General features: G+C 54.0%; 1 protein-coding gene across 1 annotated transcript; it reads left to right on the top strand.

Moving 5' to 3' along the window:
* Window positions 1–1,814: 1,814 nt before the first annotated feature.
* On the top strand, window positions 1,815–17,592 carry ABCB9 (ATP binding cassette subfamily B member 9). Its single transcript, XM_075167764.1, has 12 exons — window positions 1,815–1,933; window positions 3,499–4,194; window positions 4,563–4,677; window positions 5,189–5,319; window positions 6,654–6,859; window positions 7,807–8,004; window positions 9,595–9,723; window positions 11,099–11,287; window positions 11,861–12,034; window positions 13,438–13,597; window positions 14,486–14,622; window positions 15,806–17,592. Exons 2-12 carry the CDS (start codon window positions 3,582–3,584, stop codon window positions 16,142–16,144), a joined length of 2,391 nt encoding a protein of 796 aa, XP_075023865.1. The 5' UTR covers window positions 1,815–1,933; window positions 3,499–3,581; the 3' UTR covers window positions 16,145–17,592.
* Window positions 17,593–23,700: the final 6,108 nt, after the last annotated feature.

Below are 23,700 nucleotides of genomic sequence, written 5' to 3'. Positions count from 1 at the left end.
TTCCTTTGGCTCCCTGTTACTCCAGCCTAGATCCCCTTCTGCCCTCTACTGATGGAGAACTAATGGCTTCTCTGAGCACAGCCATGAAATCACAGATTTCTTAATGTTAGGTCTTGTGCTAGTTTGAAGTTGGTGAGAATAAGGCTGGAAAGACCTTGCTTGGTCCCTCCCTTGCTCCGGGGTGCAGCCAGGAGCTTGCTGCAACAGCCTTGGCTTGTCAAGCTGAGCTCTGCACGCTGCAGCGCCAGCTCTCACTTGCCGAGCTCGCGTGAGAAGGATGCGAGTTGATTTTTAAGCGGCGTCTCAAGGCCCAACCCACTCAATCTGCTTTACAGGTGATCGCCAACATGACCACAGCCTACAAGCGGGAGCGGAAGAGTGTGAAAAGGAAAAGTCGGGGCCTGCCCTCTCTTGCTTTCAAGGTGGAAGACAACGTGTTTGGGAGCAACGCTGCCAGCTCCCTGAAGAAGCTGAAGAAGGGCCAGTTTGTGTCGTTCCAGATCGAGACGGTCCTGCCGCCTGAGCAGAGTATATCCAGCGTGAAGAAAACCAGTTAGCCTCTGGGGCTTTTTTTGGGGGTCCCGCAGGTCTGGGGATGGTAGCACAAACTGTCCCCGAGGTTTGTGGTCCAGCTGCATGGGAGTCCAGGGTGCAGACGTGCCTGCTCTGTCCTGGGGAGAAAGGAAGGGGAAGGTTCAGACAAGGGTGTCTGTTCAGTCCCTTCCCAGTCCAGATTTGCCCTCGGACCATCCCTCCGAGCGAGGAACGTGGCACCATCCTCATTTACGCTTTGGCAGCGAGAGACTCGGTCTTGCCAAAAAAGCTCCACCTTGACTATGGTGTGGAAACTGCCCTTTTGGGAGGAATTGCATCAAAGCCTGGGGCGTGATCTGGGTGCAGATGAGAAGAGAACAAGAAACTACACCTGGCTTAGCCACATTGCAGTTTGTTTCCTACAGCTTAAAAGTGTCCTCTCCACTATCCGCCTGAACCGGGAAGGGTCACGTCAGGTCTGACTGCATTCCCAGTGGACGTGGGAATGGCTTGAAGTGAGCTTTTTTTAGTTTTAAGCACTAATTAGCAGAAATAAAATTGATAACAGAACGTGATATTTTTATTTTTGGTTATCCAGGCAGAGAAAAATGCATTTTTCCTTTGTAACGTCGCCGTTTTATTCTCTCCAGAAATGGAGCGAACTGCAGGAATCCTGCAGCCTGTTCCTACCCTGGCGAGGGGTATAGGGGTGTTTTTAAGTCCAGCACTCCAAAAACATAGGGAAACCTTGCCATAGTGACACCGACCAGCCCCTCTGTCACCTATATAGCCCAGCTGGATGCACAGATGCTGGCCAGGGAAGAGTCTGAGCACGGCCATCCCTCCGGAGCTGGCGCGGGGACTTGAAGAGAAAAAATAATTTATAAATTGGAGTTCTTGAAACTGGATTCCTCTGGTTAATTTAAACCCCTGTCAAGCCCCTATTTAGGGGTTAATTTAAAAACGATGTTGAGCCCTTGTCCTGGTTGTTTTTAAAGCCAACTCGTGTGTTGTATTTTCCCCCTCTGCTGCAGAAATTAAATAAAACCAATAAACTACTAGAAAAAATTTTTTAAAAAAATTAAAATTTATTTTGGGGAAAAAAACCCACAACTTTCTAAGGTGGGGAAAATCCTGGGGCCGTCCTTGCTGAGTCGGGGCAGGTTTTAACCGGGCGGGGGGGTAGCGGGGGGCCGGGTACCCCTCCCAGACCCGGTAGCCGGGCCCCCGCCACGCCCCTGCCCGGTTAAACCGCGGGCGGGGCCGGGAGCGCACCGCAGCGACGGGGCGTGGCGACGGGGGCGTGGTTAGCGCGGAAGCCACGCCCCCTGCCGACCTTGTTCCCGGGACGCGCCGCCGGGCAGGACCGGGCTGATCCCCGCCGCCGCTGCCGCCGCCGGTAAGACCCCGCCCGAGCGGGCCGGGACTGCGTTGCCCTTGCGCTGCAAAGGGGGAAACCGGGTGTTTCCCCCCGCCCCGCTCCTTGCTATGGCGGGCACGGCCCTTCCCGGGCGTCTCCCCCGGGAGGAGCACCTCGTTCGGGGGGAGGCAGGGATGAGGCTGGGGAGCTTCGGCATCTCCAGCTTTGTAGCTGGGGACACCTTTGCGGGTGGCAGGGAGCTGCGGTGGCCGCCGCCGCCTCCTCCTCCTCCTCCTTCTCCTCCTCCTCCTCCTCCTCCTTCTCCACCGGGCCGGATCCGCGCAGCTTTGCAGCGGATGGCAGCAGCGAGCACCCTGGGAAGCGTGTCCAGCTCCTCCCTGACACCGCTGTTCTGGTTTGCCTCCATCCCTCCTTCCCCACCCACCCCACAAACCCCCCTTCTTCCCCAGATTGCAGCCTCTGCCCCGTTTTCCTCCACTTTTTAGCTTTTTATCTCACCTGCCCGACCACCGAGCCGCTCTCAGCCAAGGGTGCTGCTTGGCCGGTGCCAAGGGTTGCCCTTTTCCCCGTGGTTTGCTTTCGGGCGGCTGCGGAGGCGGTTGCGGTCACGCAGGCCGGAGCGTGGCCGACGCACGGCATCCTTTGTGCCTTGCCTTCCGCACCGCGCGCCGTCACGAGCTGCTTGGCCAGCACAAATCTGAGGATCGGGTACCTCCCTCGTGCCGACGCGTGGCACCTCTGGGCATGGCGCAGGAGCAGGTGAGCAGCTCGCTGGGTTTAATGGAAGTCGAGCTTTTCACCCTTTTCTGTGTCAATTCAGATCCAGCCCCACCATCGCGGCTGCTGGGCAGACCCACGGGTGACAGCGAAGGCGGCGTCCCGCCCTGGAGCTTCCCTCTCCCACGGGACGCGGCTGTGGATTTCCAACCCCCTTTTAATTTCCTCCTGGGATTTTTGTTGTGTCGCTGAATTGCGCAGCAGGTTTAGCGGCTTACCCCAAATTAATATTCAAGGGGGTTGAGGACAGCAAGGTGTGACAGGCTGCCGTTCCTATAATTTATTCTTTTTTTGACGAAGGGGAGCTGTTACAAAGCCGAGCTGCTCTCCCTTCTGCTTTCATATGGTTTTGATTGAGGGCTCGGTTTCAGCTTTGTCCTGGCAAAGGTGGGGAGGGACTCTCAGGTCACGAATGTCCACGTTTAACACCTACACGGCCCCGTAGCGCAGGACACGTGGGCTGCACAGATGTCCCAGCATCGCCCAGCTGCTGGTGACCTCGTGGCCCCGCAGCCGCCACAGCAAGCGGGGACGAAGTTTCCCACCGAGACGTGCAGATTTCTGCTGTGGGATTCAGGATGGGTGCAGGCTTCTGGGAGGGAAGTTTGTCTTCATTTGTGCTTCTCATTTTATGAAATATCTTGGAGCGTATGCAGCAGGCGAGGGGAGGAAGGAGTAGATAGCGGCGTTAGGGGTCAGGACGGGCTGCTGGGGAGCTGGCACGGTTGTCCCCCCATCCTGCTTCCCTTTCCCCGCCACCTCCGCAGGGCGAATAACAACCCCGTCCCCTTCTTCTCGCCCCGCAGCAGAGGCCGACATGACCACGTCCTCCCCGTGCTAGGGCTGCCCCCCACCGCCTCGGTGACCCCCCCCCAGCCCAGTGGCGAGGATGCGCGCCTGGAAGGCGGTGGCCAGCACGCTGGCACTCAGCGGGGCCGATGTGGTGGTCACCACGCTGCTCTACACCCACGGCCGGGGCGGCCGGGATGTCCTGCAGGACCTGCGGCACTTCAACATCTTTAACTCGCTGCTGGACATCTGGGGGGGCTGCCTCTACCGCAGCTGCGTGCTGCTGGGGGCTGCCATCGGGGTGGCCACCAACACGGCCTACGGCCCCCGGCGCCTCAGGGCATCGCGGACCTTCATCGCCGTCGTCTGCCTCCTCATGGGCATCTACATGATGGTGAAGCTGCTGCTCTACTCGGAGGTGCGGAGGACCATCAGGGATCCCTGGTTCTGGGGGCTCTTTGCCTGGACCTACGTGGCGCTGGCGGCCACCTTCGGGCTGTGGCAGCTGCTGGCCTGCGTCACCTCCTCCCGCGAGGCGCTGGGACCCGGCTCCGAGTCCCGCGCCGAGGCGGAGGAGAGCTGTGACGGCGGCGCCCCGCGGGACAAGCGGGAGGAGGCGGCGGGTCCCACCATCCATAAGCTGCTGTCCTACACCAAGCCGGATGCCTTCTTCCTGGGCATCGCCTCCTTCTTCCTCCTCGTGGCTGCGCTGGGTGAGCGAAGGGACCCGGGGGGGCCGCGGTGTGCTCCCATCCTCGCTGGGAGGGAAAGAGCCATGGCGGGGGGCACTTGGCAGCACCCCAGGCTTGCTTCTTTGGGTGTGCTGGGTGGCACGTCCTGCACGGCCTGGGTGAAAAATGCAATGGGGCAAAAAAAATGCAATAGGGGATAAAATACACCGGGAAATTAAACATCCCCGTGTGCCACTTAGAGCTGTGCCTCCTGAGACATCTCATGCAATGGCCGAGTATCTTCATGGTGGGGGTGGGGTTGTCCACAGGCTGTTGCAGTTGGAAATACAGGTCCTGTGCCGATCCCACGCGGAGGGGCTGAAACCCCCTGTCCTGTGCTTGCCCGGCAGGAGAGACCTTCCTGCCCTACTACACGGGGCTGGCCATCGACGGCATCGTGGTGCAGAAGAGCATGGACCGCTTCTCCACGGCGGTGCTGGTCATGTCGCTGCTTGCCATAGGAAGGTAATCGCAGGGGCTGGTTTTGGCCCTGCCGAGGAGGAGTTTGGGGTTTTCCCGCAGGAGCTCGCGGTGGCAGTGGTGTGCACGGGCTGCCTCACCTGCAGCCGCTCCGCCGGGTCCCTGCCGGACCCCAGGGACGCGCTTTGATTTCTCTGCGCCGTCACGGTGTAGAGAGGCCGTGGTGGCAGTCACGAGGCCGTTGCGTAGCCCTCCACATCTGTCTGCTGGTGGTGGGGGAGCAGGAGCGGACACAGGGAACGGGCTCCCCGGGGAACGCTGTCCCGGCAGCGCTGCGTCCCCTCCCGAAGCTTGTCACCCCCGGGGTTAGGACCAGCTGTCCCAGTGCTGGTAGCACCCAGAGGAGGTGTGGGCTGGATTAGCCATCGCTTCCCGGGGTGGAAAGTGGTACCAGCACAGCATTGCCCAAGCCCTCGGCCCGGGCATCGGGGTGTTTGTGTTGCTGAGGAGCGGGTTTTGTGTCCATTGGTCTATAACGTTTCTTATCTGCAATTAGCTCATTTGCCGCAGGTATCCGGGGCGGCGTTTTTACGCTCGTATTTGCAAGACTGAACATTCGCCTTCGCAACTGCCTCTTCAGGTCGCTGGTGTCTCAGGAGATGAGTTTCTTTGATGAGAATCGCACAGGTTGGTTCCTCTTTCCCCCGGATTTGCTCAAACCCCTCTATCCCATCCCGGTATTTTTTTCCCCTTGGTTTGCCCTACCAGCACGTAGCAGACCGGGGGCAGCCAGAGACGGCACCCAAACGCTCGTGTTCAGGAAGAGCGGCAGAAAGCTCTTCCCTTTCGGGTGCCTCCCACTGTGGGGTTGGGACCCCGGCACCCTGGGGATGTCCCATTGCCACCGATCAGCCTGACATCCAGCAGCCCCGAGGCTGACGTGTTCACCCCCAAAACACCTACTTTCCTCCTCCCGTCCCTCCCGTCAGTGCCTGCTGGTCGGCCGCTCTCCAGCTCTGCTCTGGGCATGGGACCCCTCAGATGCGTGAAGCTTGCTGGGCGCGCTTGTGGCTTTCCCTGCTTGCCATTCAGTCCTGTCCTCGTCCCCACTCTGGTGTGGTCCCAACCCGCTGTAACTTTTCCCACATTCAATTTCTTCTTGGTGATATTTTTAGTTTTGAGGCTGTTGCCATATTTAGCAGTGGCTGCACGGTGCCCTGGTAGCTGAGGACACCGGAGATGTTATTGTAAGTGGGATGCGGGTAACCCTGGGCTAACACACAAAAGCTTGGGAGTTCAGCTGGCCTCAAACACGCGCCAAGCATTGAGGAATTCAGGGTGGTGTTTGCTGGCTGTAACGTTCAGTTCCACCAAAGGGCACCGCAGGAGCTTCACCCCTTGGTAGCTAGACCCACATCTTCAGGGTCACCTGGGTCGGCTCCAGGCTGCGGGGCACACGGCTAAACAAACCCAAACAGCCCCCTCCGAAGCCACCTCGTGCTCCTCCGCAGGGGCGTGCTGTGCCCGGCCCCGGCTGGTCCTGCCAGGACGGCAGGGAAAGGTGCCAGCAGTCCCTGGCGAGCTCCTGGAGGGCTCCTGGCATCTTTTAGAAATGAGGGCTGGGTTGACAACTCTGGAGGTGCATTCAGCAGCCCAGCAAACGCTCCACCCACATGCCCGCTGCCCGTCTGCGTGCCCACGGGGTGCCCTCCGGTGTAGGGTGTTGCTGCAGTCCCCTTTGCTGTCCTGCAGCCATCCTTGGTGACCCAGGGACGTAGCTCATGCCTTCAGATGCATTTCATGTCCCTTGTGCATGCAGCAATTCAAGCTCCTCTGCTTTGCTTTGCATCCGCAGTGGTGGAGAGTCACCCCCCTTCCGTGCCGCCCTTCAGACCCCCAGCGAGGGGTGGGTTGAATGGGGACGTCTGGTCCCTGGCATGGGACGTGGGACGTGGCTAGGCAGTGACCTGCTGTGGTGACGCGTCCCCGCTCTCCCCTTCCCCAACCCTTCGTTGCTGCAGGGGACGTCATCTCCCGCCTGACATCGGACACGACCATCGTGAGCGACTTGGTCTCCCAGAACATCAACATCTTCCTGCGCAATGTGGTGAAGGCCACGGGGGTGATCTTCTTCATGTTCAGCCTCTCCTGGAAGCTCTCGCTCGTCACCTTCATGGGCTTCCCCATCATCATGCTGGTGTCTGACATCTACGGGAAGTACTACAAGGTAGGCAGGAGAAGCTGGCATGGCCATGGTGTGCTGCAACCCTGGGCTGTTCCCTTCATAAAGCCATCGTGGAGATGGTGGGTGGCTTTGGAGCTGGTGGGACTGATGCTTGGGTGCGTTGCTGCCGGCAGTGGGGGCGGGAAGGTGGCGTTAAACCTGTATGGGCAGACAAGCATAGCCTCGGCTCTTACCTTGCTTCGTGCTCAGGAGCGGAAGCATCTCAGGTCTGACAGGAGAGGTAGCTTGCCCGTGGCATGTCGGTGTGTGCCTGCCTGTCCTCGTGCAGTCTGTCCTCTCCTCTCCCTTTGGAGTGGCTCGGGTGGGGGTTAAACCCAGTGCTGAGCTCCCTCCCTCTCCCTGGGGCTAGCGTGGGCCAAGGGCCATCCCCTGTGGCTAATACTGCGTCCCACGGACCGTGCGAGTCCTGCACTGCTGCTCCCCGCGTTGGTTATTGGAGCTTTCCACTGTGCTGGGACACGGCGTGCACGGGCGCTGCCAAAGCGGGGTCCTTGGGTGCTGCCTCCCCCGGCCATGGCTCCTCCTGCGGGTCACTCGTGGGAGGAGTGGAGCTGCCCTTGGTCTCCAGACCTCTCCCTGACGTGGAAACTCCTGGAAGGGCTCCTGGGCCAGGCTGACCCTGTCCCACCAGGGCACCCGGAGCAGTGGCTCTGCCGCAGGTTTCCCAAGTGGCCCTGGGCACGGCACGGCACCTCCTGCAGCCCAGGTCCCTCCTCGGGGACAGCACAAGGGATGCGTTCCCCTCAGTGCCCCAGGCCGACCCGAGGTGTGGGATATATCCCAGCGCTCAGCCTCGTTGCCTATGGCCTTGGAAAACGTCACCGTGCCGCCTTCTCCCGAGCCCAGCAGAGCCCGGGGCGTGCGGGGAGAGGTGCCACGGGCAGCCCGGCGCCCACTGAGCCCCCTCTGCCTCCCCCCGCTCCCCGCAGAAGCTCTCCAAGGACGTGCAGAACGCCCTGGCCAAGGCCAACAACACCGCCGAGGAGACCATCTCCGCCATGAAGACCGTCCGCAGTTTTGCCAACGAGGAGGCGGAGGCGAACGTGTACTGGCAGAAGCTGCAGCAGGTGTACAAACTCAACAAGCGGGAGGCCATGGCTTACACCTACTACGTCTGGTCCAGCGGGGTAGGTGGCCGGCGCCGGGGCTTCCCCGTGCGGGGCTGGGGACGGGCAGGGGACGTTGCTTCGGATCCCAAAACACGCGCGGCACGATGTGCGTGCGTCTGCTTCCAGGGAGCTTTGCGGGGTGAGCCCAGCCTCGATGTCCGCTGCCTGTAATCCCCTGTCTCTTAATTAGTATTTTTTTTCACTCATCAAAAAATATATTCCCCTTAGGGCAGTGCTGCATCGTGCCACCGAACGGTCTGTTTTCTCTTGCAAATAAGAATATAATTGATAACCGCTCAAGGTCGTGGAAAACCCCGTGTTTCTGTGTTGCTGCATTGCGTGCCTGTGCCAGCTCATCGCCGGGGCTCCGGCTGGGAAACAGCCGCGGCGTTGGTTGAGCTTCTGCTCAGAAACAGAGATTTTCTGCGTGTGGGTGGTGGCAGGGGGAGGCTGCTGGGGTTTGGGGTTTTTTTGGGTTTTTGTTTTTTTTTTTCCCCCAAAATGCTTTTTCATCATTCAAGACCAGATGGTTTGGGACTTCTCCTGCCTTGTCTGATAACTAAAGCTGTGCAAAACCCTCACGTGAGGCTGCCCTTATCTCTGCACATTCAAGGATCTAAGTAGCTTCTGATGAAGGGTTTATGAGTTACGGTGGCCTCGTGCAGCCACGGGAGACTTTATGGCTTCCCAAGTCTGGAAGCAAAATCGGAGCATTTTTAGCATCGTTCCTGAGCTCCCAGGTGAAGCCAGAGCATGAACTGGGTCAGCACAGATCCCAGAGAGTCAGAGAAGGCAAAAACCCCCAAAAACCGCTCCTGCGGGGCTCACGTAGAAAGAAGCCGACGGATGTAGCACAGCCCTGCTAGAGTCTTTCTCGGAGGGAATGCAGGATCTTAAGGTCAGATCGTGGCAGAGCAATAGAGGAGGAATTTTTTTCCCCGGTATTTTTGTCTGTGTGAATTTACAGCCTGTCCCGCAAACGTCGCACGGAGCACCAGGGCATCGCCCCTTTTCTGAGCACCCAGGCAGTGTGGAACAAAACCGGCTAAATAAAGGCAGGGGCTGGTATTTGTCGTATCAGAGCTGATCTCTCCTTTCTAGAGTAGGTGGTCCCCCCCCCCCATTTCAGGCAAGAGTTGAGGTTATGCTTCAGGGACTTGTACATGCAAGGAGGATTTTTTTACATTAACTCTTGGCTCTAAATTAAAATGTGTCACATTCGTGTAACAGAAGGTTTATTTTAGTGGTGAGGTGACTGCATGTGTTGGATAATTTGAGCGTAGAGGACGTTAGTCCAAGAGAGAAGTTCGTGAGATGCTCTATTATTTCAGATCAATTCTCCCTCCTTGGTTGTTGCCCCTCTGGACTTCTGCTTTGTTGAAAGATCTCAGCCCAGCGCCTTAAATCAGCCCATGTACTTGAGTTGTTTTTCCCTCTCAGATCCGTGCTCGCTGCTGGGGCTGTCAGCTGTGCGCTGTCAGGGATGCTCAGTTTGGGGCTCAAAGAATAAATGTCAGCACATGTATTGTGGGCTGTTGTGTGAGTAATCACAAATGCACCAAAACGCAGTTGTCCTTGCTGATTTTTGGGGTGTTTTCTTGCTTTCAGCTGACCCTCCTGGTGGTCCAGGTCAGCATCCTTTACTACGGCGGGCACCTCGTGATCTCGGGGCAAATGACAAGCGGGAACCTGATATCCTTCATCATTTACGAGTTCGTCTTAGGAGACTGCATGGAGGTGAGTCTGTTTTCTCCCTCTGGGCTACCCCGTATCAAGGTGATATTTGTCTTCTAGAAGGTTCAGGGGCAGTCGCAGGGCTAGATCCAGCGCTGACTTCCCTGCGACGCATCTCCGTGGCGCTGTGGCTTTGCCCACCGGCAAAACTAATCAAACTTATCGAAACTAATAATTTCTCCCCTCTGCGCCCCGCTCCCCTCCTGCTGTGGCCTCGCAACCTGAAGGCAGCCGAAGCAGCTCATCCCCTGAGAAGGCAATTGGGACCAAGGGGGTCAGGCTGGCCCCGCTGAAGGGCAGAGCCTGGGCTGCCTCCCAGGCACCTTTCTTGGCGTGAAGGATGCAGGGATTACAAAGCTGCCTGTTAAACTTCAGGCTTCGTTAAAAACTTAATTATATCACTTTTTTTTTTCTTCCCCCTGGAATAGGCTGCAAGCTGCTGCGTTGGCAGCGCATTAGCAAGATGGGATTGTGGGTGGGATGGTAGAGCCCACCCAGGGCTGCCTTCCCCTTGCAAAGGCGTAAGCTTGGTTAATCGAGGCAGAAATGATCAAGTCGAGGTTTCCTCGCAGCCAAGCGTGGTTTCGGCAGCGCTTCAGCCTTTGTACAGCGGCAGAGCAGAGCTGGAGGCAGCGTGCCCGGCTCTCACCATCTGTTCGGATGACTGCAGGCTCTGGTGGTGTTTCCAGGCTGTGTTTTTGGTGTGGGTTTGGTTTGGGGTTTTTTTTTTTTCCCCTCCTGATGGGAGGGGCAGTTGCAGTACAAGCTGTTCTGCAGCTCTGGGTTTAATATTGAAAAGAGCCGACAGAGTGACAGGGGTTTATTCTAGCGAAGCCGGTGTCAGCGTGCAACAGTTGTAGTTGGGAAAGCACAATGGTAAATCCACTAGGAGCATATCCCGGCAGGGAACAGCCGTATCAGCTGCCAAACGGTTGTCTAGAAAGGTCCAGCGTGAGACGTGTGCTAGGGACGAGCCGGCTGCCCTCGGGAGCTGGTGCGAGGTGCTGCCGTACGTAGACTCTGTTCAACCATTGGGTTGGGGAGCTGCTGGTCTTGAGCAGAGAGATGGGTGGAGGATTCTGGTGGAGGTCACGTAACTCCTGATGCATGTCTTCTCTTCCCAATCCATCTGTTTCCTTCTTCTGTTCCCCTCTGGGTCTACCCATGCACAAACCCTTTAGCTGCCCTTTCTCTGGATATGCCCATATATCCCCTCTGTACACTGCGTAGGGGGAAAAGCGTTCTTTTTCTGTGTCTGATGACTGTAGTTAATGTCAGATGATAGACTTGGGAATGCTTCAGCCGTTCTCCTTACAAGTCACACGCATTGCCTTTTCCATCCCGTGGGAGGGTCTCACCGTTGCCTCTTCCCTTCCAGTCCGTCGGCTCCGTCTACAGCGGCCTGATGCAGGGAGTGGGAGCTGCCGAGAAGGTGTTCGAGTTCATCGACCGCAAGCCAACGATGGTGAACGATGGGTCCCTGGCCCCAGACCACGTGGACGGGAAGGTGGAGTTCAGAAACGTGACGTTTTCCTACCGCACTCGCTCTGCAACGCAGGTCCTCCAGGTGAGCCCCGCGGGCGCAGAGCGTTCCCCACCACGAGGCATCACGCGCCGCTTCTCCATCGCGGCAACAACCGATCCCCAGCCCGCGGGAAATGTCAGCTGCCCTTTTGGAGAGGCATAAAGGCAGGCTCGACGGCATGCTGGAAAAGAGATTATAAGGAACAGCGGGTGTTTAGGGCCAGCCTCCCTCACAAGGAATGAGATTTATTAATAAACCCCTTGTTCCCCGCTCAGGCATTAAACACGTCAGCACGGTACAGGGCTTTGTGCCAAGCTGTCTCAGCCCGTTTCCATGGGAGAGGGGCTGGGGTCACGGGGCAGGGGGAAGCAGCGAGGAGGTTAGTTTGCTTTGCAGTTTTTAGAGGTCCTGCTACATCAGCAGGCAAATTTGAAGCAATTTTGCAGGCTTCTGGCTTCCTCAGAGCCAGGAGAGGTGGCTGATGTGGCCACGTCACCAAGGTGGAGGGTCACCGTGGCCAGATTTTGGCTACCTTTCTTGCATAGTGCCCGAGCCACTGCCCCGGGCCCCTGGGAATAGCCAGGACCTGAGCATGCTTTCCCGTCCGCGTTGCAGAATGTGTCCTTCACCCTGCACCCCGGCAAAGTGACGGCGCTGGTGGGTCCTTCGGGGAGCGGGAAGAGCTCCTGTGTCAACATCCTGGAGAACTTCTACCCTCTGCAAGACGGGCAGGTGCTGCTGGACGGGCGTCCCATTAACATGTACGATCACAAGTACCTGCACTCAGTGGTACGAGCGACTGATACGTGTATTTTAGCTATCGCCTGCCGTGCTCAGAGGGGATGGATGGTAGCGTTGCATGTTGCTTTGGATTTGATCTGGCAACTTCTGAAATGTCCAGAAAGCTGGAGGCTGGAGGTGGTCCAGGAAATGAATTCAGATAATTTGTGGGGGCGGAAGGGAAAGGGATGGAGAGTGGTTTCGTGGGGAGGGGGAAGTCTTCCGAAAACAGAACAAGAAACATGTTTTGTTTTGTATTTTTTGGCCAACGCAGTAGAAATATGTTTTTGGTTGTTGGATTAATTATCGTCTAAATTGGGTTTGGAAAAAAGTGGTTTGCATTCCTCCAGCACTTTCTACCTTAAGATCTTAAAGTAATTCGCAGCTAATGGGGAGTTAAACCTCTCGGGATCCTGGCAGCAGCTGGGGCACCAGGGGGGCTGGGTGGTTCGCCCAGGAGAGGGGTCCAGGCCCCTCAGCTCTTGTCTGTGTGTCAGCACAGATCAGCCTTCATCTCCTCTGCAAGTAACTGCCGCCTTTGTTTGCCCCCAGAGCAAACGGCCTCACCAGGCAGCAGGAAAACCTGCAAACAATTGATCAGAGCCAGGCTGGAAAGCCAAAGTCCGTGTGACTAATTTACATTCCCTGCCCGTGCTGAGTGAAAATTAAAAGACAAACAAGCCTTTCAGTTTAGAGAGCCTGGTGTGGTGTTAGGAGCATGGGGAGAAGTCAATTAAAATATGACCGTGTCCCGCTGGCTCTCTTCATGCCCAGTTCTGAGCAATAATTTGGAGGGTTCAATTTCTTTCAATACTGGGAGGTTGACAAAGCAGCCTGAATGTGAGCGTGAGCAGCAACGGCTGTAAGGTAGGACAGGGAGGCTGTTGCTAAGCAATTAAGGAATTGCAGCAACTATGTCCGTAACTTGCTAATTTTGGATTAAACAATGCAGGAGGGCTCATTCACGTGGCCCAAGCGTGATTACTGGCCTTGAAGAGAAAATCAGCAAGGCCCTGGGAGAGGATCTCTCCAGCCTGCCTTGTCCCAGCAACTGGTTTCCCATACTGGGAAAAGCAAACAGTGATGGGAATGACAGGTCTGGAGCAAAAACCTGGCAGGATCTTGGAGCGGGAAGCCCATCCCAGATGCCAACGTACCAGCATTGCATCGGTTTTCTTTCCTGCGAAACGGCTTCTCAGCAGATGATGCAAACTGGGCTGGGGCTGCCGCTGGGCACCCCGTCGTTAGCGTCCTCACTGGAAGCTCACATTGAGGCACTTCTGTGTCTTGGTTTAATGGTGAGGCTCTGCCCGCTTGAGTCCTTACCCAGCAGGAACAAATGCCGATGATCCGAGACACCGGCCAGCGCGTCTTCTGCTCCTGACCCCCTGCTCTTCCCTTCCTTTGGGCAGATCTCCCTGGTGAGCCAAGAGCCGGTGCTGTTCGCCCGCTCTATTGCGGATAATATTTCTTACGGCTTAACTTCAGCCTCCTTCGAGTCGGTTGTTCAGGCTGCCCAGAAGGCCAACGCGCACTCCTTCATCACGGAGTTACAAGACGGCTACCACACAGGTACCAAAATCCCTCCGTTTGCACTCGAAAGCCTTTTGTGCCTAGGGAAGGCAGAACTCCTCCCCTCGGGTGGAAAGTCAGGCAGGTAGCGATGGACGCGAGCCCGTGGCAGCTCGCAGGCACTGCAGGGGCGGTTACATGGAGAGGTGCAGCACCCGGGCTGCCTTTTGGGGTGACTGAGCTGTCGCAGGACTTCTGAGCCCATCCCCGGAGAGCGTTTCTGCTGCCGCTGCTCTGTGGCAGCGGGGTGAGCGTCCCCCATCCCAGCCGGACCAGTCTGGCTCCCGGTGTTACGGAGATGTGGCACTGGCGGTCTCGCCGTTTTTCAGTGCAACGATCAGGAGAAAAGCCCAGAACCCAAGCAGTTAGCTGCGTACCACCCCACTGCAGAGGAAGAAAATAAACCTGCGATAAATCCATAGTAATAAAAGCTGATGCGTTTGTGACAGTGGGACTTTGTGAGGAGGCAGATCAGACTGATGGTGTTTTTAGGGAGCTGGCAGAGAGGTCCCGGTTTCCCCTCGGTTGCACACCCTCCGGAGCCCGACTTGCAGGGAGAGATGGCAGCGACGCAGCTGCATGGGCCAGGGCGGGAGCGGGGCTCGGGGTTTGGATGATCTCCCAGGTTCAGGGACTTCTCTGCGTTGTTTCCATGTGCATCAGCGCCTCAGACCTTGGGACAACAGTGGAGAACTTGCTGCTGGAGAGAAGGACTGCAGATGTTTAACTCATTTAAAGTGCTCTGCCAAGCGAGCAGAAGCAGAAGCGTGTACCTGGACTTTGCTTCAAACCATGACACCATCCTGATGCTGCTGGCTGGGAGCTGAGCTTGATGACAGCTCTTGGTTTTTATTTTGACCCTTTCTTCTCTCTCTCTTGACCCAACAGAGGCAGGTGAAAAAGGAGCCCAGCTGTCAGGTGGCCAGAAGCAGAGAGTGGCAATTGCCAGGGCCTTGATCCGAGCCCCCCCCATCCTAATCCTGGATGAAGCCACGAGCGCGCTGGATGCGGAGAGCGAACACGCGGTGAGTAGGTGCCTCGGGTGCTTGGGCCAAAGAGGCAACCTGGGTCTGGAGGAAAGACTGTAGCTCCGGTTTCCAGCCTGTGGACAAGCTTAGTCTTGACAGGGTGCAATCAGAGGTTTGGGTAAGACGCTAATTCCTAAGCAGGAATTTGCTTCCAACACTGCTGTAGCCACCAAGAAGGGAATAATCCTGTGCTCGCAGCAGGCAGTGCCTGACAAACCTGATGAGATAGGGCTCTCTGCCCGTTTTGGAAACGCGAAAAGTGTTAGTTGGCGTACTGCAGCACTGTGCGGCCTTTGAGGACAGGATACGGAGGAAGACCCCAAAAACTGCAGCCGGCAGCGTCGGACTGCCTGAGCTAAAATCCCAGCTGAGGCACCAAAGAAACTACGCTGGCGGGAAGGGCCCTGAGCTTTCTGTGAATTGAGCTGGGTTTATCTGGCTGGGATGTGATGGCCAAACAGCTCCAGCAGTAGCACTTTGGCCTCGCTGTTTAATGACGTGAGGGAAAGCTAGGTCAAGGTGGAGGTGAGAGGACGTGTCTCCTGGTCCCGGAGGATGAGCGCTGCCGGCCCACGGTGCGGGGCAGGGCGAGCATCTGACCCTGGAGCAGCTCGAGGGCTTGCAGGTCCTCAGCCACGCGTGCGGTATCTGATGCCAGCCAGGAGCTGGTTTTGGATAGCCGGGGGTGTCAATGTGACATGTGGCTGGGTGGCCATCTGCCTGCCTGTAGACTTAGCGCCATTGTCTGTCTCTTGGCTGGAAAACAACTCTCTCTTGCTTTGCCTCGATACACCCAGGAAATAGCCCAGCTTTTCGGAGCAGCTGCATTTACCAGGTATTGGCTTCCCGCAGTCCGTGCCAACACCACGTGGGCTCCAAATTTGGGGCTCAGCTCTAACAAGAACCCAACTCGCAGGATCAGACCCGGCAGCGCGTGTGTGCGTACCGCACCTGCGGGCTGGCTGGACTGAGACGGTCTTTTGGGGTGCACAGCGAGATGGAGCTGGGATGGACGTGCTGGTGCTGGTAGTGCTGCAGGGAGTCGTGTCTCCTCTGCGTAGCCGGAGGAGAGCAAACCTCCCATCCAGAGGTTTCTTAACGCAGACCACAAAGCTGCTGTTCTTCCTTCCAAAGCGGAGCCAGCGACGCTCCGGCACTAACGTCTTTTCCTCCCGCGCAGATTCAGCAGGCGATTTACGGCGACTTGCAGAACCACACGGTGCTTGTCATAGCTCACAGGCTGAGCACTGTCGAGAAGGCACACAACATCATTGTGCTGGACAAGGGCCGCGTGGTGCAGCAGGGCTCGCACAAGGAGCTGATGGAAGAAGGAGGCCTTTATTCCAAGCTGGTGCAGAGACAGATCCTGGGGCTGGAGGGGGGCGGCGCGGACAGTCGCCAACCCGCAGCCCGGGGGGATTCAGCGAAGGCGCCCGGTGGGCTGGAGGAAGAGTTCAGGATAGACCATTCCCTGCCGGCCGTGGCACAGGACGATTACAACACCACGGCTCACAAGTGAGAGCGGCGAGGGCCGGCGCTCGAGACGCTTGCTGGGACGCTGAGACAGGAGGCGGCTTGCCGACGGGCTCGCGCGCTGCAGAACGACGCCCGTTCGCTCACCCCGCGCGCGTCACACACCCGTGCACACACAAACACACACTATAGAGCTTCCTGCATTACGGTCCGGCGGGCAGATGCCAGCTGGTTAAACAGGGAAACGGATTTCTTCCAGGGAGTTGGGTCTTTAGCAATTCCCAGCGTTTCTACTGGGTTTCTTTTCTTACTACCAGTAATTCCTCTCGACTGGGACTTTTCTCCCATTGATATGCATGTGTAACTGCTATTAACTGTAATGGGTGTAAAATGCATGCATGGAGGGGAAAATTGAAAACCCCTTCAGGAATTTCAGGGGGTGGTTTTTGTGGCTGGATAGAAAAAGAGTGACTGTAAAACAAGGTCCTGTTCCCGCTATCAATCCATGGGGCCAATCCAAAGTCTGCTGAAGTCTGTAGGAGCTCCCTTTGGCTTCGGTGAAAACTGGATCGCTCCCACGGGGCTGAATGCCGGGAGAGTTTTGCACTGAGTGCCTGCAGGCTCAGGCTCACAACCATTGCTGCTGAGCTTGTATCACGTAGTAACCGTCCTTGCTGGAACGAGCCAGGGGACCGGGAGGCAGATGTTGCTTTCAGATTTGCTCTTCTTGGTGCTTGGTGGGTGTTTGTTTTTAAGGACGAAAAGTTTTACCATAATTGGGTTAGGTTTTGGGTTTTGGGCTTTTTTGGTTTGGGTTTGGTTGGTTTTTTTTTTTAATATATTTGTGTGCACTGTGCAATGTCTGTCTGGCTCCAGCATCCACTGAAAATTGGTCTGTTATTTCAGAATTTTTTTAACTCACCACCCCGGTGCTGGTTTAAAAAAAACACTACTAAAGACAGGCATAAAATACTAAAAGACAGCACTTTATAAATCCCACCAAAGCTTTGTTCAGCTTCAGGCCATGCTAGCGACTTCACTGCATGGGAAATCCGTACAGTCACTTTCCTTGAAGTCTGACTTCAGCTGCCTGAACTTTAAAATGTGTTTCTTTGAATATTATTTATTAACTTACTTTTAGTACGCGGGATAGAAAGAAATACGTTGCTCCTAGCCCTTTTGGGTAATGGCTCTGGCTTAGTAGTGTTATCCTGCCATAGATTGGTGAAGAAACCTATGCAGCCAGGCAGGTGCTATTGAAAAATAGCATTTATACAGGGAAGATTGACTTCAGACTGTGCATAGTTAAGAAATTATCTCAAGCACTTTAGCTCTCATGTTTTCCGATATTTGAATGCTGCTGTGTTTTACTTTTCGGCAGTTTTGCATTTTTGTTGTTGGCAATGTTTTGTTTTTGTTTAGTGATGTTTTCCAAACTCTTTAGTGTCCTTGAGGAGGGATGCTCAAAAAATAAAATACTACCTCTGCCACTCACCATTGAGCCAATCTAGCGGGGGTGTTTTTTGCATTCATGGTTTTCAAGGTGATGTTCATCTGAGATGATGGCTGAATACAGCTGCACACTGCACATGTTCTGGCTCCCTTGCAGGGAATGACAAGAAGAACCTACAGGGAATTAGGTATGTAAAAGACTTCAGCATCTGATAATCGCTATGAGCCACAGCAGTAGGTATAACCTGTTTAAGAACTTGTTTCCATCCCAGATCCCATCCGGTAGCCAGTCTCACACGGAAGGGCAGGCAGTCTAACCCGTTCTCAAAGCACAGTGCTTTGTGACTGGAATCTTTTCAGCTGCTTGCTTTTGTGACATGATAAAAATCTGTGCCTCGGAAGAACGAGAGCTCCCTTTGTCTTATCTCCCTCCACTCAGAAACCTCTGTCGGGCTCTGAACTCCTCAGTTCACCACTCCAGTAAATGGCCAGTACATTCCTGCTTGATGAAAATTTGCACTGTGGGTATGAAGAGGTTGGGGGTTCCACCCAGCGCCAGAGGGCAAGTGATTAATTCTGCCTTTTTATCAGTACCTGTGAGCAGAATGCGGCCAGCGGTTCATAGAAGTGGAATGAATTTCTGCTTAATTGAAAAACTGGGGGGAAAAAAATTGGGTTACCTGGGAACTAGGGAAGCCGACTCACCCTGGGAAGTGTTGGTAGGGCAATACTCGTTAGTACAAGAGATGCCAGAAAAGAGAATTTGATCATCTCGTGTGTGTCCCTCCCAGGCAGTGTTGCAAAAAGGGGAATTGGAGGATACAATCGGATTAGTTTTATTGCAAAGACTACAGTGAATTTCAGGAAGGAAGCCCTGCTTCCCAAGCCTGTTGTGATGATAATCCCAGCATTGTACTGCCAGGTCAGGTCCAAACAGCTTCAACTGAAATGGCACATTGGAAATGGCAGTGCCTCTGCTGGTGGCACCAGTCCAAGCTGATAACGGGGCCCGACTTTGTTCATTGCCACAGGTGCTGAATTCTCTCTTTTGCATCCAGATAACTGAAGGCTACTTTTCCACTGAGCCTTACATCTCGAGGGTTGAACAAGTCCTTTCATTGTGCTGTTGGTGTGTGACAAGTGGATCTGCCTGTATGCAAAAGCCATGAGGGTTTTCTTATGGCCTGGAAGCCCGTGGGGAGCTCCACACACCACCAGGGATCCAGCAGTATTCATTTAATGCTGGCGCAGCATGAACCCTGCGACTCTACAGGAAAATCCCGCTTTTCAAAATCATTCCAACTATGACTTCGTTTTGAAGTGAAGACTGGGGTCAGAGATGCCCATAAGCCAACCTAAGCCCGGCAGTGAAGATGAGCTTAACCCAGCGCAGCAGTGGGAATTGCTCCAGTGCTGGAATACGAGTCGACTCCTGGAGCTGCCTCGTCCCTGGGGCCTCGCTGCCTGTGGGCAGTCTCTGTTTTTCACGCTATTCTCCTGGAAACAAGGCCACTGTTCCCTCTGAAACCCTGAACTGTAGTATTTTGTGGTTGTGGGTTTGCCAAGGGTTGACATTTCCATGGGAACGTGAACAAGATCTGTTCAGGAGCTTCTCAATTACAGCCATGCAGATAAAAAGTTTCTTCTCCTCAAAAGGAAGAGTCTTCTCCACAGGGAACTCAGATGGGTTTATCTGAAACCCTAACTCAGGGACCAGGGCTTGAAGACTGTCATGGCAGAGCTGGGAGCACTTAGGTGTTTGAAAGCACAATTGATTACAAAGGTTGACTGTATATTCCATAGCAAGTTGTTTTCCTCACTATTAATAAGCTCTAACCATTCCCTGAAATAGGCATAACCACAGCTTTATTTCATTTAAACGTTGGAGAACCCTATCCAAGATGAAGTTCAAGAGTAGATCCTATAGTCCTAGCGATTCCCCAAGGACATGTATTTACCCCTGTACCTTTGCACAGACGAGGTATGTGGCTGACTGACCCAGTAAATGAGAACACAGTGTAATGAAAAAAACACAGCTGTGTTTATTCCAACAACTTGTCTCCCAGTGCATCAGCCTCTGCCTCAATAAGCAACTGTGTGTGTTTCAGTGGCTGCGCTTTCTAGGCCTTCAGCAGGTCTGGAAATACCACAAGCAAATAGACAGAGTGCTTCTAGCTGAGGTTCAGAGATGCGTCTTAGTCTGGGGAGGAAAAACAGTATCTGCCTCTTCTACTCTAGCTTCACTGTGAGCTTAAGGCAAAGAAAGTATTTGCAGGTATATAAACCGGCTCCTCTTCTCATGCCTGTGGCTCCCTGAAAGAAAGGAGAGAAGTACTAGCGATTAATTGTTGCTCTCTCAAACAGCAGGACCACTGTTTCTCTCCCAGGATTCTGAATATGCAGGTCATTTTCATGTGTGAAGGAATCTAGATTATGAAATCTAAACAGAAGTCTGGACCGTGATTAATACAGAGAAGGAAATTAAACTGCAAATAAGCCTGAAAACTTATCTGTCCATTGAGCAACCAGACTAATAAGGGTTAATAAACGCCAAAGATTAGACTTGCAAATTCAGTCTCTACATATCCAACCAGTTTTTCCAGGAAAAGAAAAGAAGTTGTTGTGAAGGTGACTTGCAAAATATGTCTAAGTCTAATAAATATGCATGGCTACAGTGGTACTGACCGTAAAAGGATATGAGGTGACAGAAGGAAATCCAGGATCAAGTTTTAAAAGAAAAAAAAATCTAACATCTAATTTAAACTAGGCTGAATGCCAGTTCTCCGTAAGACTGAAGCCTGACTCCTTATTCACCATGACATGGTTTCCACTGTAATCTTCCCAATTTTTTGTTCCATTTCTCCTGTAATAAGTACAATTCTGTACTTTGCCTGCTTACAGTTTTAATGTTCATGAATACTGTCACCCTTCAAAAGGATTTTAGCAAAGGCAAATAGGAAGCAGGGCTTGGTAGCTGATAAATCTCAGCCTGCACCACTGCAATATTTGATAATCCCTGCAGCCTAAAATCCTAGTTTATCTGCAATCCGTCATATTCTGTCCAAGTGATGTGCTGTCACAAAACCTTTATCTTTCGTGAAAACTGCTGAATGGAAAGGCACCTTCCTACCTGTCCAAATAGAATACATAATTATACAAAAGCGGCTGACCCCTATCTTGTGTCTCAACCTCAGCGGCTTTTCTGGCCAAACTTGAGAACTCAATCACATGCAGATGCTGATCAAAGTACTCAAAAGCAGACCAGATGTTTAATATAGACACTCCTCTCCAACATCCCCAGAACCCAAACATATCTACATAGGGAGAAGTGGTATTTTTAATATATGTTGTACTTGAGCACAAATGAGTTATGTTCATTTGTGCATTTTGCGAGGACTTCATTGTTCTGCATTATGCGGCTTCTAACTTTAATACAGATTACCATTGACTAATTCAAATAATCCGTTCCTTGATGTCTAGAGCAGTGAACTCCCATCAACCCCATGCAACATAAACAAAAATTAGATAGTTACAGAAAAGCTCCTTAGAAGGTCACTGTAAACCATCTTTCCCGACAGCATATTGACAATACTGTAGTGCCCTTCACCAGAGACACTCGCTCAGAGCACCTCCACAAAACCGTTCAGTGTGAACTTTTCCTCTCCGCTCTCAGCCTGGGACTGAGCAGTTGCTATTACACCTCTTTTTAAGCAAAAGGCACTATGGTTGAGGGAAGCTGAGAACTCCACTCAGGATCACGCAGAAAGGCAGTGGTAAAACTAGATTTACAACATGAAGCTGAGTCAGACTCTTCTAAACCACACTCCCCCCATACCAATTATTTAGCTATGCTATGAAGTTAAAATCACTAACGTTCTTGGGAAGAAAAGGCTTCTTTTGATCCCTCCACTAATTCCTCTATTTGTGTGTGTGTATATGTATGTATGTATGTGTGTATGTCTGCATGTGCAGATTTACAATCTGGTTTAACACAAGGGTGTAGCTCTGTCTTTTTGATGGGCACGTGCAAATACGGTCCATGATATCGTGTTGGCATGGCAACTATCTACTGGTTTTAACTGACAAGGTCAGGCTGTAGTGGCCGTGCAAACCCACGTCACTGCCAAGGGGTACAGCTGTTTACTCATCTGTGCTCCGAGCAGAGCACCCCACACAAGGAGGAGTTCAGCACATACCACAGGCAGGTGCGTTGACGTGGATGAGTGGACACATGCCCGTATCGCTAATCACCTTCTCCCCACCCTAAGCAAGCTCAGCTCAGCTTCCTGCTGCACAAACATCTCGCTCTTACCTCTGAATACACTCGGTTTGCATCACGGTTGTGCGGTAGCTTTGCACTAAGCAGACAGAAGGCCAGGAAGCCTTCCTCTAGCAGTGTCAACGTTGTTGGTCTTTATTACCTGCGGATAATAAGGACAGAGGGGGCTTTTGGGGGGGTGAGAGGCATGGGGAGCTGTGCTTAGTTATAGGACAAAAGAACAAATATAGAGCTGTCATGTCTTCATTCAGTTCTTCCAGGAAGTATCAGGTCACTTCCTGAATGTAACATCATTACATTTTTATAGCATTACATCAGAGATTGATTCAGTTCGCTATATTGATTTTTTTTTTTTTAGTTAGACCAAAAATGTCAGCTACAAAGAACAATGACCACATGGCCATTCCCTACCCTGTTCCTTTGGCTCATGTGCTCGCTCGGGTTCTCTCTCTGGTGTTACACGCACGGAAACAAGCACACCCACGCCCACGATCCCTTAGCTACAAAAGCAGGCTGGGAAGGTGGTGCATGCCTAGAGATGCATACAACTTAGGCTATGTTAACACAATTAATTATTTCCAGGCATAATTGTCTTTATCAGCTATGCTAACATCAGTAGTAATTGGAGAGCTACTGCTCCAAAGTGTCACCACAGAGTGCCTAGCGAAGTGTTGCTGACTTAATAGATATAAATCAGAAGCACAAAATTTAGCTGTAATGTTTTAATTGATGCAGAGCTTTTGCTACATTACATTTCAAAAGTATTTAAATTCACCATAAAATACATCTTTGATAGATCATTTCTTGACCTTCACTCTTGAAGATGAAAGTGCTTAAGACGGACAAAAAGACCTAGCACCACAGCTTGGCAAGATACAATTTTTAGCTATTTTTAACCTAAATAGGTATTCAGCCTAGGCTTGAGAACAATAATCCAGTCACTCTTTTGGGATTTACTGTAGCCAAGTCCCAGCCTGGTAAGGAAGTGTGAATTAAATAATTCTACTGATTTTCCTTCCTAATTTACAGCTGTGCAGTTACAAACAAAAGGAGAGCAAGAGTGCCTACAATACTTCCAGGCAGGAGCGTTGTAACTGGCTGTATCTGATGCTGATGTGAAGGCTCAGAGCTCAGCTCCCCACGTCTTGCAGGGCATAGGACAGAGTCTGCTCCCCGTGCCGGTCTGTGAAATGAAACCGCTGAGGCCCAGCCATCCCAGCGAGCCGTTTGACCTCTCGGCTATTGCAACAGCCGCCATCCCTCGGGACACCGAGGGCATCGAGCACCAGGCGGGCATCACATGAGCGAGGGGGACAAAGCACGCTCTGTGAGGGGCTCCGCGGGCCCACGCTGAGGCCCGACGTCTTTAGGAAATGGCACTCGGCCTCCCTCAGCAGGCAGCCTTCCCCGGGCCAGGCACCGCCATCCTGGGACCCTTCTCCTGCCCAGCTTCGGGCCCGGGGGCTGGAGGCCTGATGCGCTGTGATCCCACGGTGGGCTTCGTCCAACACAGAGACCCTCACATATACGAGCTCACATGGGCTCCCCTACAGCCCCCCAGCCTCCCCCTCTCCCCACGGCCCGGCTCGCCCTGGGCACCCCCGGATCCCCTCAGGCCTCATCCTCCGGCAGCCGCCCTTGGCCGCCCTCCTCCCCTCAGGCGCGGGGACCCCCCGCCCTAGCCCCCTTTGGTGCCGTCCTCCATCGCGCCCAGTGCCCCCCCCCGCCGCCCAGCCCCGTTGGTACGCCCCGCCCCGCGCGCTGCCGCCCCGCCCCCCCAGCAGGGGGCGCCGAGGGCGGTGCCCACCCCGGGCCGGGGCGACACCGCCGCGGCACTTCCGGTTGGCGGCGGCGGGAGCGGGAGCGGGAGC

The sequence above is a fragment of the Calonectris borealis genome, chromosome 18, assembly GCF_964195595.1.
Source record: "Calonectris borealis chromosome 18, bCalBor7.hap1.2, whole genome shotgun sequence".
NCBI lineage: Eukaryota > Metazoa > Chordata > Aves > Procellariiformes > Procellariidae > Calonectris > Calonectris borealis.
This window is presented reverse-complemented; position numbering and strand designations above follow the sequence as displayed.